Source organism: Callithrix jacchus, chromosome 1 (genome assembly GCF_049354715.1).
Source record: "Callithrix jacchus isolate 240 chromosome 1, calJac240_pri, whole genome shotgun sequence".
Lineage (NCBI taxonomy): Eukaryota > Metazoa > Chordata > Mammalia > Primates > Cebidae > Callithrix > Callithrix jacchus.
The window spans coordinates 160,484,915-160,504,941 of record NC_133502.1 but is presented as its reverse complement, the minus strand read 5'-3'; the positions used below and the strand labels follow the sequence as shown (position 1 = coordinate 160,504,941).

Below are 20,027 nucleotides of genomic sequence, written 5' to 3'. Positions count from 1 at the left end.
ACTAATTTTGTTTTTTAGTAGAGATAGGCCTTCACCTGTTGGTCAGGTTTGTCTCGAACTCCTGACCTCAGCTGATCAACCTGCCTTGGCCTCCCAAAGTGCTGGGATTACAGGCATGAACCACTGTGCCCAGCCTCTCATGCACTTCTTATGTGCCAAGGCTGTGCTAGGGGGAGGTGATGAGCAGACAGCTAATTTCAGTATAAAGTGTTAGTCATAGGTAAGCAAATGGCATTTACTGGAATCCAGGGGTCACTTATCTTGGCAGTGAGGAAGGACTTGGGAAATTTCTGGAGAATATGATCTCTGAAATTGTGTTTTCTAGGCTGTGGGAGTTTGCCAGGAAAAACTTACAACTGTATATTTATCAGTATATTTATAGTTCCAAGAGAGGAATTCAACTTTTAAAAGTTATGAAGAAAGCTGGGCACAGTGACTCATGTTTATAATCACAGCACTTTGGGAGGCCAGGGCTGGAGGGTCACTTCAGGCCAGGAGTTCGAGATCAGCTTGGGCAACATAGTGAGACTTCATCTTTAAAAAAAAATAAGAAGATTTGCTGGATGTGGTAGTATGTGCCTGTTGTCCTCGATACTTGGAAGGCTGAGGTGGGAGGATGCTCGAACACAGGACTTAGGCTGTAGTGAGCCAAGGTTGTGCCATTACACTTCAGTCTGGGTGACAGAGTGAGACTTTGTCTTAAATTTTATTTTTTAAGTTAGGAAGAAGAATGAGGAGGAGGAGGAGGAGGAGGAGGAGGAGGAGGAGGAGGAGGAGGAGGAGGGAGGAGATTGGTGGGAACAGGAAGAAGGAAGAAGGAGAGAATAGGAAAGAGAAGAAAATGCTTTATGCAAGGGCCAAATAAGTATCAGCCAAACTAGAACCAATCTGCCTGGAACAAAATCCAGATGTAGGCTTTACTTTTGTTTATTCTATTCTTGCAATTATTTAATGACCTTCTCTTTTTTAAAAAATTGAGCTATAGTTTACATACCATCAAATTCACCCTTTTGATATATGCAACTCAGTGGTTTTCAGTATATCCACAAAACTGTGCTAGCATCACCACTGACTCATTTTAGAGCATTTCCATCTCCCACCATGAAGACCATGTCCACCGGCAGCCATTCCCATGACCTTTCCTTGTGAGTTCTCCAGCTATCACTTTGTAAAAGCTGATGAACTGCTTTTCTTGATAAGACTGTTTCTTTCAGAATCACAGTTGCCAGAGAAATGTCAGTGGGCTTTAGCCAGGGCAGAGCTTAGTGAGTTTCAGGGTATCAGCAGTTGGTCACTGTTTGCCTGGAACCATAGGATGTGAATCCTAGTTCCTGTATTCCAAGGAATCCTGCATCCAGGTGTTTACTGTACCTTGCAGAGTTGACATCAAGCTCAGGAGCTGGTAGCAGGTAGGCCTCTGGATGTCACCAACATTAGACAGAGGAGGAATGAATTGGTGAGATTCTAGTGTGAGATGATTCCAGCCAGTCTTGAAGAACTGGCAGATGTTCTGATCTTAGAACCATCCCCTGAATGACTCCTGGGAATCATGGAAACCACTGTGAGCCACAACCCAGGAGACGAAGCCCTGTGACTTCTTCCTGTGTGAGGGTGGTTTGACTTGGATGGGCTCTTTCAGCAATTGAATAGAATTACCAGTTCCCAAACAATGGTGTGGGTGGAGAGGTGTTCATTGATCCAGGACCAAAAACAGAAGGAGATTAAAGAATATAAAAAGTTTGAAATGATTCTGAGACAATTTCTTTTCTCTTTTGGATTGGAGGCTAAGATGTCCTTCTTTTTTTTTTTTTTTTTTTTTTTGAGATGGAGTTTCACTCTTCTTGCCCAGGCTGCAGTGCAATGGCAGGATCTTGGCTCACTGCAGCCTCTGCCTCCCGGGTTCAAGCAATTCTCCTGCCTCAGCTTTCCAAGTAGCTGGCATTACAGGCATTGCACCACCACGCCCAGCTAATTTTTTGTATTTTTGGTAGAGATGGGGTTTCACCACGTTGGCCAGGCTGGTCTCGAACTCCCAACTTCAAGTGATCTGCCTGCCTCGGCCTCCCAAAGTGCTGGGATTACAGGCATGAGCCAGTGTGCCTGGCCCTAAAAATGTCCTTTTAATAAAAGAAATTACAGCCAGTTGTGGTGGCTCATGCCTGTAATCCCAGCACTTTGGGAGCTGAGGTGGGTGAATCACTTGAGGTCAGGAGTTCGAGACCTGCCTGGCCAACATGGTGAAACCCTGGCTTTACAAAAAAGCCCAGAAAGTTAGCCGGGTGTGGTGGCGCACACCTCTAGTGCCAGCTACTCAGGAGAGTGAGGCAGGAGAATTGGTTGAACTCAGGAGGCAGAGGTTGCAGTGAGCAGAGATTATGTCACTGTACTCCAACCTGGGCAACAGAGTGAGACTCAAGAAAAAAAAAAAAAGAAATTATGGTAGACTTTCTTCAGTTATGCTGCTTCCTATCTACTGCTCAATCCCTGATGTTTTTATACAAATGGCTTAGGAATTTCAGTTAGGGTACTTTGGTTTTTCTCCAAGTGGAATTGATCTATGTCACTCTGATGAAAATATTATTATTATTATTTTTAGAGATGAGGATCTCGCTATGTTGCCCAGGCTGGCCTTGAACTCCTGGACTAAAAGCAATCCTCCTGCTTCAGCCTCTTGAGTAGCTGGGACCATAGGCATGCACAGCCATGCCCAGCTGAGAGAATTTTTAAAGTCAGTTCTGAGGGGAAAAACTACTAACTGGCAGAGAGATTTCTTCTCCAGCCTCTGGCTTGTTGGGCAGTTCTTACCCTGTACCTGCTGTCTCTGGTAGTCTTCAGTCAGATGGAAAAAGTCTGCAAAGGGGCGTGTCCTATCCTTCTTGAAGCCTGTTTTAAGCCCTTCTGATTTTTATAAAATTATCGAGACCTTTCCTAATTAAATTACCACCCTACTACCTGCCATACCATCCTATACTCATGAGCTGGCATTTTCACTCTCCTGGAGATTGTTTTCCTTATTTCAAACATTAAAAAATTTGTTTATAAGTTATTATTATTTTTTTTAAGAGCCAGGGTCTCACTTTGTTGCCCAGGTTGGTCTCAAACTCCTGGACTCAAGCAGTTCTCCCACTTTGGCCTCCCAAGGTGCTAGCATTACAGGCATGAGCCACCGTACCAGGCCTATAAATGTTTTCTCTCTGAAGCTACTTTAGATGTTTTAGTATGAGGTTGGGACCATTCTTTTGTTATTGTGACTGGATATATTTATAGTGACTGGATGTATTTAGTGTTTGGATATTTTTTAGTGATTGGATGTATTTATAGTGATTGGATATATTTATGGTGGTTGGATTTTTTTTTTAGTGATTGGATATTTTCAGTAATTGGATTTTTCATTCATTCTTTTTTTTTTTTTTTCGAGACAGAGTCTTGCTCTGTCACCTAGGCTGCAGTGAAGTGGCACCATCTTGGCTTACTGCCACCTCCTCCTCCTAGGTTCAAGTGGTTCTCCTGAACTACAGGTGTGTGCCACCATGCCCAGATAATTTTTGTATTTTTAGTAGAGATGGGGTTTCACTATGTTGGCCAGGTGGTCTTGAACTTCTGATCTCAAGTGATCTGCCTGCCTTGGCCTCCTGAAGTGCTGGGATTACAGGCATGAGCCAGGAAATTTTTTAGTGATTGGATATATTTTGTTTGTGAGCTCATTTTGTTTGGTGTCAGAGAGTTGGTGATGGTTATTGGTTTCTGTAAAATCCCAGAACACACTGACAAACATTTATTGAGCACTTGCTTTGCTTTTAGTGCCTATGATATGAACGATATATGAGAAGAACCTGTAAGGAATAAAATGAAATTTCCGATACAATTGCAAACAAATGCATCCTTTTATAAGAATAACTTGAAAATGTGAAAAAATGGCTATCACAAATAATCCTCTCCTGTTTTTTTTTCTTTTTTTCTGTTTTTCTCTCCTTTTCTCTATTTGGACTGGGTTTCAAGACATAGATGAGTGTGAAGTTGCTGGCCTGTGCAGGCATGGAGGGCGATGCATGAACACTCCTGGGAGCTTTGAATGCTACTGTATGGATGGATACTTGCCGAGTAATGGGTCTGAGCCTTTCCACCCGACCACTGATGCCACGTCATGCACAGGTGGGTTTCTGCCAACAAATGCAGCATCTCAAGGTGAAATTCTGTTGATGGTGACTTTCTTCTGCTCCAAGCCTGTGTTGGAGATATGGGTGGAGTTGATCGGATCCTTTGCACATTTTCTACAACCTATGGAATAAAGCAAATAACAACAATCAAGTTAGAGGGGGCCATGTTAAAAAGCTAAAATTAAGCTAGGAGCTGTGGCTCCTGCCTGTAATCTCAGCACTTTGGAAGGCTGAGGTGGGTGGATCACTTGAAGTCAGGAGTTCGAGACCAGCCTGGCCAACATGGTGAAACCTCATCTCTACTAAACATACAAAAATTAGCTGGCCATAGTTGCACATGCCTATAATCCCAGCTACTTGGGAGGCTGAGGCACAAGAATTGCTTGAACCTGGGAGATGGAGGTTGCCATGAGCTGAGATCATGACATTGCACTCCACCCTGGGCGATAGAGTGAGACCCTGTCTCAAAAAAAAAAAAAAAAAAAGAAAAAGCTAAAAGCTAAAATTAGTAAACATAGAGAATTTTTATTAGCAGTTAATAGATATTCTGATATTAACTACTATGTTAGCTAGTAAACACTGATGATTTGGTAAGGACCTTGCATCTCAAAAAGGACCCTGAAAATTATCAGGGTACATATATCTTAAGGTATTTTGCAATTCAGATTTTAATTTCATTGGACAAGGCCTCTCTTTAGTTAGTGTAAATTAGTGAGGGTTGATTGCTAAATTCTTTCAGCTTTGTGCATGTATTTGGCTTTACCTATGGAAGGCCAAAAGACTGAATAAAGACAATCATGGGAAACGTTCCCGGAAGTCAGGTGGGAATGAACCAGTGTACTTAAAATATGGCTCAGGGGTGTGTGTGTAAGGAATAAGGTAGAGGTGGAGAGAGATTATGAATTTTGAAGATTTACATTCACAAGGTGAAGAATTTGACATTAACTTATTTTCAGAAATAGACTGTGGCACCCCTCCTGAGGTTCCAGATGGTTATATCATAGGAAATTATATGTCTAGGCTGGGCAGCCAGGTTCGTTATGCTTGCAGAGAGGATTTTTTCAGTGTTCCAGAAGATACAATTTCAAGCTGCACAGCCCAGGGCACATGGGAGTCCCCAAAATTACATTGCCACGGTGAGTTTTTGAAAAGTTCAAACTCCCAGTTCATACCACCTTGAGACTGTTTTCACATTTTTCTCTAAATTTCACTTTCAGGGAATAAATGAGTTAAGTACATCTTTAAAATTCCTATTAGTTTCTAATAGATTTTCAGGTGATTTTCTTGATATTTTCAGGAATAGTATTATATCATCTGCAAATAATGATAATTCCATTTTTAAATTTTTCTTTCTTTGTAAAAGCTATGGTTTTCTCTTGACTGATCACTTTATATTTTCAAAACAAAGTCTTAAATGGTAGTGTTGCCTTTGAATATAATTTTTTTATACCTGACGTTTTGGGAAATATATATATATATATATATATTTTTTTTTTTGAGACAGAGTCTCTGTCACCTAGGCTGGAATGCAGTGGCACAATATTGGCTCACTGCAACCTCTGCCTCCTGGGTTCAAGTGAGCCTCGTGCCTCATTCACTGAATAACTGGGATTATAGGCACCTGTCACTACACCTGGCTAATTTTTATATTTTTAGTAAAGATGGGGTTTTACCATGTTGGCCAGGTCGGTCTTGAACCCCTGACTTCAAGTGATCTGCCCACTGTGGCCTCCCAGAGTGCTGGGATTACAGGTGTGAGCTACTGTGCCTGGCTGATATTAGGCATATCTAATCATGTCCATTCATATTTTAGCAGGAGCAGCAGGGAACAAACCTCTCAAACACCAAACTGAGGAAGGAAGTGACTTTTATTTGGCTGGGAGCTGTGTGTGGGAGGCTACAGCCTTATTCACTGAGCTCCCCAAGCTGCAGCTTCTCTCCCCTTTTATAGGCTTACAATGCTAAAGGAGAGGCTGAGGCAGAACTATGTCATTGTCCATTTGCTGGACTTCTGACGTGACAATCTTTTGGCTTTATTGATTTGCTAATTTATATGCAGTGTGAGTGGGGACTAGCAGGGGAGGGGGCTAGTCAAGACAAGACAAAAGCAAGAAGCTGTTTGTTGGCAGAGGTGTTTCCAGGAGGGAGCCTGATCCATGGAGATGCGGGGGTGTGACCCAGTGCCCGGGCTCCAGCCAGCAGGGATAACATTCATTTGCAGCTCTTTCAAGGCTAACAGACAGCAGAGACACTGGGAACTAAAAAGGGAGTCATTTTCCCAGCTCTTTGGTATTTTATTTCATTTTTTTTCTTCTTCACCCTCCTTCCCATCTGAAAGGATGGGAAGGAGGAGGTGAAATTAAAGGAGATGAGGGGTCTCCTCTCTCAATATGGCACTGTGTGCCAAGTACTGTTTTAAGCACTTTATATATGATGACAGACCACATTGCAGTGGTCCCATAAGGTCATAATGAGACTGAAAAATTCCTATTGCCTAGTGACATCATAGCCTACAGTATTCAGTACAGTAACATGCTGTATGAGTTTGTAGCTTAGAAGCAATAGATGTACCATACAGCCTAAGTGTGTAGCAGGCTCTACCATCTAGGTTTGTGTAAGTATACTCTGTGACGTTCACACAACAAAGAAATTGCCTAATGGCGCATTTCTTAAAATGCGCCATTAGGCATTTGTTTGCTGGTTGTTAAGTGATGCATGACTGCAATTTGTTTAAGGTTACACAACTAGAGACAGAGCTAAACTTGAACCCAGGAATTCTAGTTTCAAAATTGTTTTCATCCACTTTGTTATACTGCTTCCATTTTTATGATGATACTGGCTTTTGGTTAGTGGTTTTTTTTTTTAAGTTTGGCTTTCTGCTTTTTGTTTCATTTTCTTTTCTCTTTCTCTCTCTCTCTCTCTCTCTCTCTCTCTCTCTCTCTTTCTTTCTTTCTTTCTGTTTTTTGAGACAGAGTCTCACTCTGCCACCCAGGCTTGAGTGCACTGATGCAATCTTGACTCATTGCAACCTCTGCCTCCTGGGCTCAAGCCATTCTCCCACTCCAGTCTCCTGAGTAGCTGGGAGTATAGGCATGAGCTACCATGCTTGGACAATTTTTGTATTTTTTATAGAGATGGGGTTTTGCCATGTTGCTCAGGCTGGTCTTGACCTCCTGGGCTCGGTGATCTGCCTGTCTCTGCCTCCCACAGTGCTGGGATTCCAGTCATGAGCCACCATGCTTGACCTGGCTTTCTGTTTCTCTGTCTACAAATATTACCATTTTATGTGCCTGTTTCCACCTGAAAAGTGAAAAAAAAAATTTTAATGATCATTTTACTAGTTTTTGGCTCTATGTACATCATCTTAAGGAAGCATCCATTTATTCCTGCTTTTTAGGAATTTTTTAAATTAAAAATAAGTTTTTAAAAAAAATCATGTCTTTTAGAATAATGTGGCCAGATGCAGTGGCTGGCTCATGCCTGTAATCCCAGCACTCTGGGAGGTCCAGGCAGGCAGATAGGTTGAGCCCAGTAGTCAAGACCAGCCTGGGTGTGGTGGTGCATACCTGTTGTCCCAGCTACTTGGGAGGCTGAGGTGTGAGGATCACTTGAGGCTGGGAAGTTGAGGCCTCAGTAAGCTGTGATCACACCACTGCTGTCCAGCCTGGGTGGCAAAGTGAGACTCTGTCTCATTGAAAAAAAAAAAAAAATAGGAGTAGGCAAGGACTTCATGACCAAAACACCAAAAGCTTTGGCAACAAAAGCCAAAATAGACAAATGGGACCTAATCAAATTCCACAGCTTCTGCACAGCAAAAGAAACAGTCATTAGAGTGAATCGGCAACCAACAGAATGGAAAAAAATTTTTGCAGTTTACCGATCTAACAAAGGGCTGATATCCAGAATTTACAAAGAACTAAAACAGATTTACAAGAAAAAAACAAACAAGCCCATTCGAAAGTGGGCAAAGGATATGAACAGACACTTTACAAAAGAAGACATACATGAGGCCAACAAACATATGAAAAAATGCTCATCGTCACTGGTCGTTAGAGAAATGCAAATCAAAACTACATTGAGATATCATCTCACACCAGTTAGAATGGGGAATCATTAAAAAATCTGGAGACGGCCGGGCGCGGTGGCTCAAGCCTGTAATCCCAGCACTTTGGGAGGCCGAGGCGGGTGGATCACGAGGTCAACAGATCGAGACCATCCTGGTCAACATGGTGAAACCCCGTCTCTACTAAAAATACAAAAAATTAGCTGGGCGTTGTGGCGCGCGCCTGTAATCCCAGTTACTCGGGAGGCTGAGGCAGGAGAATTGCCTGAACCCAGGAGGCGAAGGTAGCGGTGAGCCGAAATTGCGCCATTGCACTCCAGCCTGGGTAACAAGAGCAAAACTCAGTCTCAAAAAAAAAAAAAAAAAAAAAAAAATCTGGAGACAACAGGTGCTGGAGAGGATGTGGTAAAATAGGAACACTTTTACACTGCTGGTGGGAGTGTATATTAGTTCAACCATTGTGGAGGACAGTGTGGCGATTCCTCAAGGACCTAGAAATAGAAACTTTATTTGACCCAGCAATCCCATTACTGGGTATATATCCAGAGGATTATAAATCGTTCTACTATAAGGACACATGCACACGAATGTTCATTGCAGCACTGTTTACAATAGCAAAGACCTGGAATCAACCCAAATGCCCATCGATGATAGACTGGACTGGGAAAATGTGGCACATATACACCATGGAATATTATGCAGCCATCAAAAACGATGAGTTCGTGTCCTTTGTAGGGACATGGATGAACCTGGAGAACATCATTCTCAGCAAACTGACACAAGAACAGAAAATGAAATACTGCATGTTCTCACTCATAGGTGGTTGTTGAACAATGAGAACAAATGGACACAGGGAGGGGAGCACTACACACTGGGGTCTGTTGGGGGAAATAGGGGAGGGACAACAAGGGGTGGGGAGTTGGGGAGAGATAGCATGGGGAGAAATGCTAGATATAGGTGAAGGGGAGGAAGGCAGCAAATCACACTGCCACGTGTGTACCCATGCAACTAACTTGCATGTTCTTCACATGTACCCCCAAACCTAAAATGCAATTTAAAAAAAACTAATAATAATGTGAAGGTTATATTGTCAGATTTTCTGATAATGATCAGTGCTAATTGCTGGAATGAATCCCAAAAATCTGGGATTTTTGGTGTTTTATTCCTTTCATTTGGATTATATTTGCTAAATTTTACTTGGAATTTTTGCATTGATATTCATAAGTGAAATCGGTCTATTTTCTTTTCCTGTGCCATCTTTGTTCAGTTTGGTATTAACGTTATTCTGATTTAAAAAAAAAAAGAATGTAAAAATATCCTTCTTTCTCTATTTCTGGAATACTATAAATAGAGCTTTTAAAGATTTTGGAGATTTCACCTGAAAAACTACCTGGATGTGACATGATTGGAGAGGTAGCCCTTGGACTATTTGAACTATTTTAAAATTCTTCCTATACTTACTAGTGTATTTTTCTTTCTCTCTTAAGATCAATTTTGGTAATTTATGTATGTCTAGAAAATTATTTATTTCATCCAGATTTTCCAATTTATTTGTGAAAAGACATATAAAGCCTTCATACTTCTAATTTGCTGTAGTTATATTTCTTTATAACTATCATAGTGAAATATTAGAAATAATCTCAAATGTCTAACAATAAGAGATTGGTTAAGTGAATCATGGCATATCCTTAAAATGGAATGTTATGTATCTATAAAAGTATGTTAGAAAAACAGTATTTAAAAAAGAATATTTATTATAGGCCAAGCGTGGTGGCTCACTCCTGTAATCCCAGCACTTTTGGAGGCTGAGGCGGGCAGATCACAAGGTCGGGAGTTTGAGACCATCCTGGCCAGCATGGTGAAACTCTGTCTCTACTAAAAATACAACAAATGAGCTGGGCATGGTGGTGTGCACCTATAATCCCAGCTACTTGGGAGGATGAGGCAGGGGAATTGCTTGAACCTGGGAGGTGGAGGTTGCAGAGAGCCAAGATGACACCACTGCACTTCAGCCTGGGTGACAGAGTGAGACTCCTCAAAAAAAAAAAAAAAAGGATATTTATTGACATAGATAAGTATTAACAGTATGTTTCAGAGTTACAAATTCTGTGAATAACAATCTTAATTTTGAAAAAGTTCCCATATACAGATAAGCTCATATATATATACTTATATGTATTTATTTATTTTTTTGAGATGCAGTCTTGCTCTGTTGGCCAGGCTGGAGTGCAATGGCACCATCTCGGCTCCCTGCAACCTCTGCCTCCTGGGTTCAAGCGATTCTCCCTGCCTCAGCCTCCCAAGTAGCTTGGATTATAGGCACCCACCACCACACCCAGCTAATTTTTTATATTTTCAGTAGGGACAGGGTTTTCCCATGTTGGCCAGGCTGGTCTCAAACTCCTGACCTCAGGCGATCTGCCCATCTCAGCCTCCCAAAGTTCTGGGATTACCGGCATGAGCCACTGTGGCTGGATGATTTTTATGTCTTATATACTTTCTGTATCGAAGGAATTTTTTTCATGGCATGCTTCATGCATTTGCATGTCATCCTTGCACAGGGCTCATGCTGATCTCTGTGTCATTCCAATTTTAGTATATATGCTGCCATAGTGAGCATGACGGAATTTTTCACGTATCAGGCAAAGAAACAAAGCTGTTTTCATTTTGGGAAAAAGAAAAACCCTCACAATTTTTATTAAATTTATTGCGTAGTTAAGAAACCCCAGTGATGTGCATGGCAAAGTTAATCATTTTGATATTCTGACTTGCCGTGTAGGCTCTAAATGCATTTTGATGGTTAATTGTCATTCTCAGGGGTTAAGAAATTCTAAAGATGCATTTTAGTTCTAAGATGATCTTTCAATGGATCAACTCAAATACAGAACTTAGATTAAAATGTGCCATAATGCCTATCAAAGAACCCTCTAAGTATTTATATAGGAAACTCCATATAAAACCATTTATATTGCCTTGAAAATTAGTAGTCATCTGGATTATTAGACTGAGAATGTAGTAAGTTAATTTAGAGGAGAATGCTTGCTGCATTTTCCCAAAGAACTGTTGTTTAAAAGATCTTTGCTTTTTTTTTCTTCTCTAATAACTTCTCCCTCTGCCCACTGACACCTTCCTCCTCCTCCTCCCCCATGTCACCACATGGCCTCCATTTCTCACTGCTGTACCTGCTCCTTTCTGAGCTCACACACCCCTTCTTATTTACCCTTCAGTCTTCTTTGGGACTCTGGAATCTGGGCCAGGTGCCAACTGACATTGTATTTTTATCTCAGAGTTATAAAGCCACAGGAATTGGGAATTCCACTAAAAACACTAGCAAATTATGAACTTGGTTGCTGTTGAGGCAAAGGGCATTCTTTGATTTTGGGTTTTTCTTTTAGACAGGGTCTTGCTCTGTCACCCAGGCTGGCATACAGGGGTACAACCATGGCCCACTGCAGTCTTGAACTGCTGGGCTCTAGTGATCTTCCCACATCAGCCTCTGGAATAGCTGAGACTACAGATGTGTGCCACCATGCCCAGCTATTTTTTTTTTAATTTTTCACAGAGGCAGAGTCTCACTATGTTGCCCAGACTGGTCTCAAACTTCTGGACTCAAGTGATTCTCATGCCTTAGCCAAAGTGCTAGATTATAGGCGTGAACACCACACATGGCTGATTTTTAAAAATTTTTATGTATATCTTTTAGAGATGGGAACTTGCTCTGTTGCCCAGGCTGGAGCACAGTGGTATGATCATAGCTCACTGCAGCCTCAAACTTCGGACTCAAGTGATCCTTCTGCTTCAGCCTCCCAAGTAGCTGGGATTACAGGCATGAGGCATTGCACCTGGCCTCCTTGCTTTAAAAAAGTGTTTTTATTGGGTAAAATACACATAATATGAAATTTACCATTTAACCATATATAAGTGGATAGTTTAGCACCACTAAGTAAATTCACAATATTGTGTGACCATCACCACTATCTACTTCCAGTACTTTTTCATCATCTCAAACAGAAACTCTGTACTCTTTACACACAAACTCCTCATTCCTTCTCCCTCTGGACTCTGGTAACCTCTATTCTGCTTTCTATCACTAGAAATTTGCCTATTCTAGACACTTATATACGTGGAATCATATAATATTTGTCTTTTTATGTCTGACTTCTTTTGCTTAGCATGTTTTCAGGGTTTATGCATATTGTAGCACGCATCAGAACGTGATTCCTTTTTAAGATTGAATAATATTCCACTGTATGGATAGATCACATTTTATCCATTCATCTCTTGGTGCAGCCTCTCTGCTTATCAAGCTCCTTTTCTTCTTCAAGTTTCAGCTTAAATGTCACCTCTGACATTATTCTCTTTCTTAGTACCCAATAAGTAAGTTTATTATTTCTGCTTGATTTCATGGCTTTCATTAGTCTCCCCTACTGGACTGTAAATCTGGGAGCTCAGCGACCATATTGCCTTCTTTAGCAGGATCTCACCAGCACCTGACACAGTGCCTGGCATGGCCAAGGCCTGTGGAGGCACCTGGAGGTCCCCTCAAAGGCACTGCAGGCGATGGCAGTCATTGTGGAATGGGCTCCTGAATTGCCCCCCAGCTTATTGTGTGGCTGAGCCTTGTAGAAACTCTTGCCCTCTTGTTTGTTTTGTCCCCAAGCTTTATGTCTTTTCCCAGTTCTGTACCTCCTTGCTTTGTCTTCTAGACCTTCACGCTTGCTTCTCTCTTGGCATGACATCTTTGGGCTTTGACAAAGCAGAAACAGAGGCCTTGGGGCTGACCCCTGGTTTTCCCCATATCTCTATGTATGGCCCTTATAGGGTGGATGGCCCAGCATGATAGGCTCATTGCAGAGGCAGAGTTTCTCCTTTGAGCTGGTCAACAGAGTGGGACATGGTTTCCAAAGTCCAGTAACAGCACAGCCTGATTCTCTAGAGGTACTAGCACTTTAAGGTGTATAGATTGGTATTATTAAGGTTAATAGATTGGTATTATTTCCCATTTCACAGAGGAGTTTAAGGACCAGGGTAAGGAAGTGACTTACTGTATGTCATGAGCTGTGCATCAAAATGAAAGCCCAATGCACTTTTGTAGAAGGCAGCCCCAGTCAGTGTGCTCTGGAGATGGGAGGTGATGATGAAAAAGCTGAAGGGCCCTAGGAGAGGGATGCCGAGACCAACACACCTTCATGCACAGTGTGGAATAGGACCCAGCCGGAAGGGTATTCATAGTTGCCGAATCAACTCTTCATCTTTTGAGATTTTTATTAGTAGAGCCTGATTTATCTCTACAAAGATGGAAAGAGTCTGAAAAAGCTTCAACATTAATTGTACCACAGTTTAGTGCATTCAAATGAAGAGTGGCAGATAGGTTTTATTGCACGACTGCCTGGATTTTTAGCGCTGGTGTGGAAAGGATCCTGAGGCCACATCCAGACTCAGCACAGACGAATGCTGTGATTAACTAACGATGCCACCATGGGTGAGGGAGGAGTGAGTGGGAGCACATTTACCTTGTGTATATCATCTGTGTTCCAGGTGATAGGATGTTTGTTCATTTGAAATAATTTTATGGACTGGGCATTGTGGCTTATACCTATAATCCTAGCACTTCTGGAGGCCAAGGAGGGAAGATTACTTGAGGCCAGGAGTTCAAGACCAGCCTGGAAAACATAATGAGATTTTTATCTCTACAAAAAATAAAAAATTGTCTGGGCACAATGGCATGCATTTGTAGTCCCAGCTGCTTGGGAGGCTGAGGTGGGAGGATCGCTTGAGCCCAGGAGTTCAAGGTTACAGTGAGCTGTGATCATGCCACTGCACTCCAGCCTGGGCAACAGGATAAGACGGTCTCTAAATTTTTTTTTAATTAAATGAATAAAAATAAAAAACAATTAAATATATTTTCTGGAACCTCACGATATACTTGATCTTTTAACACATTTTTTAAAACTTCATTGAACTTACCTGTTGCATGCAGCAGCTCTACTGAGTTACACTTTTGCCAAGTAAATGCCATTAAAATATGTCTCCATATTTTTAAATGGTTGAAGTCATTTGAATGTGCAGAATGACTGCTGACATTGGTTATAAGGCTGCCAATAGAGTGGGGATGACACATGAGCCTATGGCTCAGAAAGATCTGTGTAAGTTTTGTCTGGGGCACTAACTAGTTGTGCAGCCACTTCTGAACCTCTCTAAACTCCAGTTTCCTTTTGTAGAATGGGAAAAAATGGGGTTCATCCCTTAGAGTTATTGTGAAGATTTAATGGATAATGAATAAAGTCCTTGGCCCTGCAGAATAGGTGGGGATCCATGTTACTGTCATGAACAAGTGGACCATTTTTTTTCTTTTCTTTTCTTTTTTTTTTTTTTTTGAGACGGAGTTTCGCTCTTGTTACCCAGGCTGGAGTGCAATGGTACAATCTTGGCTCACCGCAACCTCCACCTCCTGGGTTCAGGCAATTCTCCTGCCTCAGCCTCCCGAGTAGCTGGGATTACAGGCACGTGCCACCATGCCCAGCTAATTTTTGTATTTTTAGCAGAGACGGGGTTTCAACATGTTGACCAGGATGGTCTCTATCTCTTGACCTCGTGATCCACCCACCTCAGCCTCCCAAAGTGCTGGGATTACAGGCGCAAGCCACCGCGCCTGGCCCAAGTGGACCATTTTCTAGTGAGGAGTGGCAGGTCTCCTTATCAAAAATGTAAGATCTTTCCGAAACTTCTTACTATAAAATGATAAGGCCTGAAGTTCTTCAGTTTTTACTTTAATGTATTTATTTGTTTTCCATTCAGACATTCTATTTACAACTAGAACATTAACATGAAGAGTTTGAATGTTATCCTTTGAGAAAAAGACGTATTCAGAGGCAGTTCAAAGCATTGACAAACACTGTTGTCACCTCTGTAACTGGAAGATCATTATAAGAGCTACGCTAAGCCCTTTTCTTCTCCTAACACTCATGCTTTTATGCACCCACCACCTCCTCTGTAGTTCTGAAGTGTTTTGATTCCACGTGTCCCCATACTAGACACTATTTATTGATGACAAGTGTGATATGAAAAGGAAAATTTTCTTTTTCCTCTAAATGAGCTTCCTCTATGAATATGATCTGAAGAAAATACCTTGTTAGTCAAGGCTAACAAAGTTCATGGAAGAATTTAGAATACAAAATGCATCAAAAAGTAATTTTTTTTATTTCTATTGCCTTAAGAGCAAGTAGACTTTTGGGTGCTAATGAGCTCATTAGAGCAGTTAATAAACCACTCTTGAGAATATACTTCATGGCAAACTATAACCCTCTCATTTTTTTTTTAATGCTTGCAATAACATTTTCTTTTCTTTTTCTTTTTCTTTTTTTTGAGACAGAGTTCGCTCTTGTCCCCCAGGCTGCAGTGCAATGGCACAATCTCAACTCACTGCAACCTCTGCCTCTTGGGTCCAAGTGATTCTCCTGCCTCAGCTTCCTGAGTAGTTGGGACTACAGGCGCCTGCCTCCATGGCTGGCTAAGTTTTGTATTTTTTGTAGAGATAGGATTTCACCATGTTGGCAAGGCTGGTGGAGACCAATTAATTCCTGGCCTCAGATGATCCTCCTGCCTCAGCCTCCCAAAGTGTTGGGATTACAGGGATAAGCCACTGTGCCTGGCCACATTTAAAAAAAATAATAATATCAGCTTTTATTTTAGGTTCGGGGGAACATGTGCAAGTTTGTTATGAGTGTATATTACGTGATGCTGAGATATGAATGATCCTGTCACCTATGTAGTGACCATGGTACCCAACAGTGAGTGTGTCAACCCTCTTCCTCCAATCTCCCTCTATTAGTCCCCCATATCTATTGCTCTCATCTTTATGTCCATGAGTACCCAATGTTTAGCTCCTACTTATATGTGAGAACATGTGGTATTTGATTGTCTATTCCTGCATTAATATGCTTAGGATATTAGAAATTTCTGTTCCTGCATTAATATGCTTAGGACATTAGAAGTGGCCTCCAGCTGCATCCATGTTGCTGCAAAGGACGTGATTTTATTCTTTTTATGATTGTGTAGTATTCCATGGTGTACATTTGCCACATTTTCTTTATCCAGTCCACTATTGATGGGCACCTAGGTTAATTCCATGTCTTTGCTTTTGTGAATAGTGCAGCGATGAACATACAGGAGCATGTGTCCTTTTGATTGAACGATTTATTTTCTTTGGGATGTATATCCATCCAGTAATGGGATTGCTGGGTTGAATGGTAGTTCTGTTTTAAGCTCTTTGAGAAATCTCCAAATTACTTTCCATAATGCCTGAATTAATTTACATTCCCACCAACAGTGTATAAGTGTTCCTTTTTCTCTGTAGCCTTATCAGCATCTGTTGTTTTTTGACTTTTTAATAATAGCCATTCTGTCTGGTATGAGATGGAATCTCATTGTGGTTTTGATGTGCATTTCTCTGATGATTAGTGATGTGGAGCATTTTTTTCATGTTTCTTGACCACTTGTGTGTCTTTTTTTGAGACATGTCTGTTTATGTGTTTTGCCCACTTTTTAATAGAGTTGTTGTTTGCTTGTTGAATTGTTTAAGTTCCTTATAGATTTTGAATATTAGACCTTTGTCAGATGCACAGGTTGTGATTTTTTTTTTGAGACGGAGTTTCGCTCTTGTTACCCAGGCTGGAGTGCAATGGCACGATCTCGGCTCACCGCAACCTCCGCCTCCTGGGTTCAGGCAATTCTCCTGCCTCAGCCTCCTGAGTAGCTGGGATTACAGGCATGCATCACCGTGCCCAGCTAATTTTTTGTATTTTTAGTAGAGACGGGGTTTCACCATGTTGACCAAGATGGTCTCGATCTCTTGACCTTGTGATCCACCCACCTCGGCCTCCCAAAGTGCTGGGATTACAGGCGTGAGCCACCGCGCCCGGCCATGAATATTTTATAGCAATCTGTAGGTTATCGATTTCCTCTGTTATAGATTCTTTTGCTGTACAGAAGCTCCTTAATCAGTTCCCACTTGTCAACTTTTGTTTAATTTGCAATTGCTCTTAAGGACTTAATAGTAAATTATTTCCCAAGGCTGATGTCCAGAATGGTGTTTTGTAGGTTTCTTCTAGCATTCTTAGTTTGTGGTCTTATATTTAAGTCTTTAATCCATCTTGAATTAATTTTTATATGTGGCAAAAGGTAGGGGTCCAGTTTCATTCTTCTGCATATGACTAGCCAGCTATCCCAGCACCATTTATTGCATAGGGAGTCCTTTTCCCATTGCTTGCTATTGTTGATTTCTTTGTGGAAGATCAGATGACTGATCAGGTATGTGGCTTCATTTCTGGGTTCTCTATTCTGTTCCATTGACTTATTGGTTTATCGGTCTGTTTTTGTGCCAGTACCATGCTGTTTTGGTTACTGTAGTATAGTTTGAAGTCCAGTAATATAATGCCCCTGGCTTTTTTCTTTCAGACATGGGGTCTCACTTGTGTTGCCCAGGGTGGAGTGTGGTGGTGCAGTCATGGCTCACTGCAGCCTCAGATTCTCGGACTTAAGGGATCTTCCTGCCTCAGTCTCCCAAGTAGCTGGGACAACAGGCGTTGGTCACCATGCCTGGCTAATTAAAGCAATTTTTTATTTTTTTGGGTAGAAACAGGGTCTTAACATGTTGCCCAGGCTGGTCTTGAACTGCTAGGCTTAAGTAATCCTTGTGCCTTGGCCTTCCCAAGTGCTAGCATTACAGGAGTGAGCCACCACACTTGTTCTTTCTGCTGTATAACATTTTCTATTCTGCTGTATAACATTTTCTAGATTCTAAGTTCAACCTGTTAGATATTGAGATATTAGATTCCAATTTCCACCATGAATGATATGTGTAATTTAGTGTCCAAGGGGTCCTGGAATGAGAGTCTAACTACAATAGTCAAATTCATGGTTATATGCAGACGGGCTGCAAGATGCATGAAACTTGAAGGTTAATCATGTTCAGTCAATTCCTTAGGCCATGTTACTTACACGGGAACATCACAAAGACTAATGTTCAAAATAATGTTTATAATTCAAAGGACTGTAGGGGATATTTAAAAACACAGGGTCTATGCACAGCCCCGAAAGAGCTTACCATTTAGTGCGGGAGAAAACACTATCATAGATGAAACAAATGAAGTAAGTGTAGGTGGCTTGCTGAATTATCTAATTTGAAACATAAGCATACTGCAGACCCTGGTGTTAATCTGTCTGGACTGTTTAGGCCCTTACAACCTACCACATTCCACTAATTTCCAGGTGAGGTGTTAGCCTTCTGATTTGATACTAAGGTACGCTAGAGACTTATTTCTGTTATTGTTGGATAAAGATGAAAACTGACTTGAATGTGATTTTCTTCAGTTTTTCGCACTTGCTTCTGCTCTTTTGCAAAGCTTTACATATAGCACTTATTTTTCTGAGAAGATTTTATTTTGGGGTCAATCTTACCAAGTGGAATAGGTCTATCTAATTCCCCTGGCAGTTGGCAAAATGTCTGCCTCAATTTATAGGCATTGTTGGTCCCCGTTTTTCTTTTTCAGCTTGTTATTTATTGATCTCTAAACAGCCTTAGATGGAGCCTTTATATTAGTAGATTCTTTTTGTCATCAATCTGTGTCATTGTGCTGATGTGTGTAATAAACAGCAGCCAATACGGGTGACATTTGTGATACAGTCTGTGGTTGATTAGATGCCATAAGTTGCCTGTACCTTTCATCAAACAAATTTCCTTCTGGAATATTTCCTTGGTAGAATATGAAAGCTAGCACTGTGGATAAACACTTTTATCTTCAGGATATGAGATATAAGTTATATTATAAATTTGGTCCCTGAAACCAGCACAACACCTTCTCCCCCACTCCTCTGGAAGTCCTATTTTGAAGCTGATTATTTGAATAAAATCATAGACAGTGGGAGAGTAAGGAAAAATTCCCAGCCATGCTCATAATTAGTCGGCTGTATTTCTGATGCAGATGCAAACGTTGTTACTTAATAACGTAATTAGCCAGAGAAACATGTGCTTTAATGAATGCCCCTATGCATATGAAATGCAAATTTGTGCTGCTTGTTTTTTCCTTCCCAGGGGTATAAACTGCTTTTAAATGTTTATTTCCTTGTGACAGTAAGAGTTTTGGGGGGTTTTCATGTATTAAAAAGAATTATATTTTTATTTCCTACCGTGGCCTCTGTTGGATTGATTTTTTGAGTATTTCTTAGTAGGAACTACCTACTTTCTTTCTTTCTTTTTTTGGGGGGACGGAGTCTTGCTCTTGTCACCCAGGCTGGAGTGCAGTGGCACGATCTCGGCTCACTGTAACCTCTGCCTTCTGGGTTCAAGCAGTTCTCCTTCCTCAGCCTCCTGAGTAGCTGGGATTACAGGCGCCCACTACCACGCCTAGATAATTTTTTGTATTTTTAGTAGAGATGGGGTTTCACCGAGTTCACCAGGATGGTCTCCATCTCCTGATCTCATGATCCGCCTGCCTCAGCCTCCCAAAATGTGGGATTACAGGTGTGAGCCACTGTGCCCAGTTGGAACTACCTACTTTCTTGGATTCCATTTGATCTGAGCAGAAGTGGCAGTAGCTGGGAATATCTGTGACTGGCAAGCCCCAGACCAGACTCTAATGTAATACATAGGGTTATACATCAGGCCAAGAAGCTTCAGGGTGTCACAGAGCTACAGAGAGACATCTATTTCCAGCAGCTCTCTTGCTCTGGGAAAGTTCTTGGAGACAAGATTGGGCAGGAAGCATTGTCACAGAACTCTTCCAGACTGACTTGAATGCTTATTCAGG

The 20,027-nt window shown here is 41.4% G+C and overlaps 1 protein-coding gene and 1 non-coding gene across 7 annotated transcripts in view; one reads left to right on the top strand and one right to left on the bottom strand.

Moving 5' to 3' along the window:
- SUSD1 (sushi domain containing 1) overlaps positions 1-20,027 on the top strand; it is a 145,248-nt gene that overhangs the window by 25,320 nt on the left and 99,901 nt on the right. For all 6 annotated transcript variants that reach the window (XM_078374325.1, XM_035254695.3, XM_009001270.5 and 3 more), the window contains one exon: positions 4,000-4,152. In XM_078374325.1, coding sequence (XP_078230451.1) covers positions 4,000-4,152 — 153 coding nt within the window. The remainder of the gene's footprint in view (positions 1-3,999; positions 4,153-20,027) is intronic.
- On the bottom strand, positions 10,737-10,840 carry LOC118148298 (U6 spliceosomal RNA). The gene has a single exon (XR_004735063.1). It is a non-coding gene; the product is annotated as a U6 spliceosomal RNA (small nuclear RNA).